At 37.8% G+C, this 4,757-nt stretch overlaps 1 protein-coding gene across 2 annotated transcripts in view; it reads left to right on the top strand.

The window, feature by feature from the left end:
* Nucleotides 1–1,433: 1,433 nt before the first annotated feature.
* The window catches only part of hyi (hydroxypyruvate isomerase), a 5,790-nt gene continuing 2,466 nt past the window's right edge, over nt 1,434–4,757 (top strand). The window contains exons 1-4 of one of the 2 annotated variants that reach the window (XM_035652936.1): nt 1,434–1,730; nt 1,906–2,017; nt 2,832–2,946; nt 4,254–4,332. In XM_035652936.1, the coding sequence (XP_035508829.1) occupies nt 1,532–1,730; nt 1,906–2,017; nt 2,832–2,946; nt 4,254–4,332 (505 nt within the window). In that variant the 5' untranslated portion in view covers nt 1,434–1,531. The remainder of the gene's footprint in view (nt 1,731–1,905; nt 2,018–2,831; nt 2,947–4,253; nt 4,333–4,757) is intronic. The other variant, XM_035652935.1, reaches the window with a different exon arrangement.

The raw sequence follows: 4,757 nt of genomic DNA, 5'->3' as shown, positions 1-4,757 counted from the left end.
ATCACTGTGATTGTTTTCTGACTTCAATTACGTCTATTAAATCTACTTCACTCGAAATGTACTATAATAGACAGATGAAGTCGGCGTTTCTTGCCCGCCAGGACTGCAAAGTATGAACTGTGATTGAACATAGTTGTGAATTTTCAACTATCTTTCAAGACAATTCTTTAAATATATATATTCAGAATAATGATACACCATGTGTGTATTCAATAGTCTGTGCAATTATCTCTGTGCAATGTTCCATCGAGGTGTATACCATATATAACTCTTATTTTCTATTTCTATTACATCTCATATTTTAGTTTTATTGTATGTGAATTTACATATCATTGTTTTGTGTTGTGTTGTCTTGAGCTGCTGTAATAACTGCATTATTTTTGGTTTGCCGTTTTTTTAACAAAAAATAAAAAATTAAATGACCATTAGAATTAAAGGTATGCATTTTTTAAATACATATTTATCATTTCTGAGAGCAAAATGTAACAAGGATATGAACAGACACAATTGGGAAAAGAAACACAGCACATCCTAAGTAATAACAAAAACCACTGTTAAGTTTAATGCAAAGCATTTTTCCTAAAAAAATAAAAATGTGTCCGTACCCTGAAAAAATGTAAAAATGCACACGACCCTAGATCTTATCAAACACTCCTCCTCTACATTCATTATAAAATCTCACTCTCCAGGTGTAATGTGTTCGCTATTTCTTTCAACCACATCTAGGTATAGAGTCCATTTTCCACACTAGCTAACTTAAATTCACTTTTTCTTCAATCACCATTCCAAACAAAACAATGATGTATGACTTTTTTCAGACTTATTGGCAAAAGATAACAAGCTAGTTGCAGTTAAATGACTGAATTTCTGAAATGTATTGCAGATACTGTGGGGATGCTTTTTTGTAAATGATTTTATCTTAACAATAACGAATGCATCAATTTAGCCGGGGTGGTAAAACCCAAATCTAAAAGACCACCTTGTATGAAACCCACTAAAGCTGTGACATGGTTGTTGTTTTTTTAGTAATCTTAATTGAGCACATAAGTACAAACATCAAGACACATTTTCATATCTAATTCAACAAATATCTATCTAGTTAGTACCACTTCATGCGCCTGTGCATTTCAAGAAGCACGCTACCAGTCATGTGACAATAACACACTGGGTCAAACACTGTAAAACGAGCTAAAGTTACTTCTGTTCATATTTTCAAAATAAAACAACGACTTGCAAAGTGCAATAATGAAAAGTAACATACCTAGAAGAAGAATATAAATATAAATAAATGGAAATAAACAGACCTACTTTTTAAATTATTTTCCTCAGCAATGCTAAGCTAAAAACTATAAGCTATTTGTATTTTGTGCTGGCCTCAAGTCATATCTATAGTTTTGTTTTGAAAGTGTATCCGTCTTGTTTCCGCTATGACGCTAGCTAACTGTAGCTAGCTTAACGCGGCTGTCAGAGGGTTCGAAGTACAGAAAGACAGGCTGAACGCAGGGTCGTTGTCCTCCGCAGTGAAAGCAGCATGGCTCCGCTGAAGTTCTGTGCGAACATTTCCTGGCTCTTCACGGAGATTCCAGAATTCAGTCAGCGGATATACGCGGCTGCTTCGGCTGGCTTTCAGGCCGTAGAGGCAGCCTGGCTGTACGACTGCGACCTGCAGGAGCTTCAGAGGGCCAGGGAGGCTACAGGAGTGGAGGTGGTCCTCATCAACACCCCGCCGGGTAACCAGCAGCATGGGCCTCACACTGAGCTTCAGCCAGACCGATACTGATGCTTAGTAATAATTAGAGCATGATGATGATGATGATGGTGGTAATAGTGAGCGTGTGTGTGTGTGTGTGTGTGTGTGTGTGTGTGTGGTGTGTGTGTGGTGTGATGTCTCTCTCTCTCTCGCAGGAGATGTAAAGGCAGGTGATCTTGGTCTTGGAGCAGTTCCTGGAAGAGAGGCAGAGTTCAGACAGGGTCTGGATCTGGCTCTGAAGTATGCAAGAGCGTTGGACTGCAAAAGGTAAAGCATCTGAGTAAAGCTCAGTGGATATCCACTTCTGTATTGTTTTCACTCCCAAACCAGTTTGGAGAATAACAAATAGACCATTTGCACAGCAGCCAGTTCGACATGAAATCGTAGAGTAAACAATAATAAATGGGACATCTACGGAGTCAAAACTAAAGCAGAAGTGTAACGCTTAACAGTGTAATTATAGAAATGTATTAAAGAAACCCTTTTGACAGCAGCCATTTCGACCTAGTATAGTAGGATAAACACAGGTGTTACCAATGATACTAATTAAGGCACTGTTCCATTTAGTGTAGCAGAGCCTTCCAGTGAGCCAGCATGCACACTAGCAGCACTCGACTCTGTTTGACTTCAATAAGTATCATTGGTAACGCCTGTGTTTACCCTGCTATTTCCTGTCAGAATGGCTGCTGTGAAAAAGGTCTATTAGTTTTTACAACTGTAAGTGTAAGTGTTGCTATATAGGCCCAGACGTGCTGAAAGAGTCTGGGATGTGCATTTTGAGGTACCAAAAGTGCTAAAAGCACATCGCTTTCAGGGTGTATATAAGTAAAAGGACCAAATAATATTATGTGTTCAGTTGCTTTTCAGTACCGGTATTGTGTGCAGGTTGTTCATTTAAAAAAAACTAAACTTCTGTTGTGCTTGGACTTTTTTCTTTATCAATGTTAAAAATTCAGGTATTGTGCCACTGGCTGATAAGTTTTTTATATAAGTGTCTATATAGTGATGTAAGGACATAAAGCACGTTTTCACCTTTTCAATTTTGCACAAGTGTGTAAAGCATTTGCCGTGAATTCATCAGGATCCACCTGATGGCAGGGAGGGTTCCTGTGGGCTCACACAGAATGGCGGTTGCCAAGGAGATGGAGGCCATCTTTGTGCAGAACCTAAACTATGCTGCTGAAATCCTCTCAAAGGTGGGTGACCTTATCTGTCCAACATAATAACAGCTTTCTGCAGTAGGGAATTTCTGCACAAATATAGTGATATGGCAAAAAAAAAGGTAAGATGTACGTAAGATTAAAAGAAAACCAAAATATTATTAAATATGATTTAACTGAAGGATATAGGAATTTATTATACTACAAGATTTATACTACAATATACTTCAAGAATGACAAGTATATGTCTCATTCTAAAAACAAATCCAAGAGTACCAATAATTAATTTGTGCTTTTGAATAAATTACTCATGCCATGTCACTGTGAAATCGGACATGTGGAAAGCTCCCCGATCTAGGTCACTATCAGAATTAGTTTATTACCAGACTGATTTGGTCAGTCAGACGATGCAGCAACCCACTTGGATGTGAGAAGTAGCATGGCTTTTAGACTCTTGAAGCTACAGTAGTTAATTTTTATAAAAATATCTTTTTGTCATATTTTCAAGATCAGGTGCCTTGATCACATGACATTTCATTCCATATGTTCAAAGTTTCATTCCATATATTCATTGCTTTTAGACTCTTAAAGCTACAGTAGATCATTTTTAAAATATTTTTTGTCATATTTTATGAAACTTTCACTATATCCTGACAGTAGTACAATCGGGTTCCTCTGGCCAAATGTGGGTGGGGCTAATCAGAAGTGGCTCATTTAAGCCTGAAATTGATATAGGTTGATCAGAAAAACTATTCATAGAACAACTTTTTTTTGTTTTTGTATAAAAGTTGCTATATTTACATTTGCTAGGCTGTCAGAGGTATGGATACTTAGATAATTGTTTGATACCACATGTTTAAAATGATTCGATACTATCATTCAATAGTATCCAAAGTACCAAAGCTCCAACCCAGGGCTGCACAGATAAAACAATGGGGAAGAAACTCCACTGGTTCCCATTATGTGTTCAGTTGCTTTTCAGTACCGGTATTGTGTGCAGGTTGTTCATTTAAAAAAAGCTAAACTTCTGTTGTGCTTGGACTTTTTTCTTTGTATCAATGTTAAAAATTCAGGTATTGTGCCAAGCTTTCTCGTTTCACACTTGTACTCACATTAAGTCCATTATCTTTCGGGACAGAGCACTTGCTCAACCCTAAGTTTGTAGTATTCATCTATTTGTTGCACTGGATGTATAATATGTCACATATTAGTTAGATAGGATTAGTTTAACAGCACACCACCTTGAATAAATGCTTCCTAATATAATTGTGATTTCTTTTTTGATGGAGCACCGTATCACCTTATGATTTGTTAAGGTTGTGAAATGTCACTGATCCTCACAGGAAGGAATCACTGGTTTGATTGAACCAATCAACACAAGGATTACAGATCCCAGGTACTTCCTCGACTCTCCTCATCAAGGTAAGACACTGTGTGAGACAATGCAGACACTAACCAGCACATGGAACAACCTGTGAAAAACAAATGGTGTTTCATTAGCATGAAGTAGTTTTTACGAATCACTTTAATTATTACTAGGGATGTCCGATAATATCGGCCCTCCGATATTATCGGCCGATATTCACTAAAAAAATTTAATATCGGGGATTTATCGCGTATCGGTTGTTTGATAACCAATGCTGTAGGCTTCCAGCATTTTGTCCTGAGCCTGCCATGAACGCCCAGATGGACGTTTTACCGCGCCTGCCTGAGGATGGACGATAACAACAACAACTACACGCTAGAACTGGTGGGTTGCTAACGTGGCTAACAAGCAACAGCGCTTTCCGGCAATGTATGCCATCCTCCAGAATGAAACACAAAAAAACAAATTTAACCGGATTCGT

The sequence above is a fragment of the Morone saxatilis genome, unplaced genomic scaffold, assembly GCF_004916995.1.
Source record: "Morone saxatilis isolate NCDOM2014 unplaced genomic scaffold, NCSU_SB_2.0 Contig12, whole genome shotgun sequence".
Taxonomy (NCBI): domain Eukaryota; kingdom Metazoa; phylum Chordata; class Actinopteri; family Moronidae; genus Morone; species Morone saxatilis.
The sequence above is the reverse complement of the archived record's forward strand: the minus strand, read 5'-3'. Positions and strand labels throughout refer to the sequence as shown.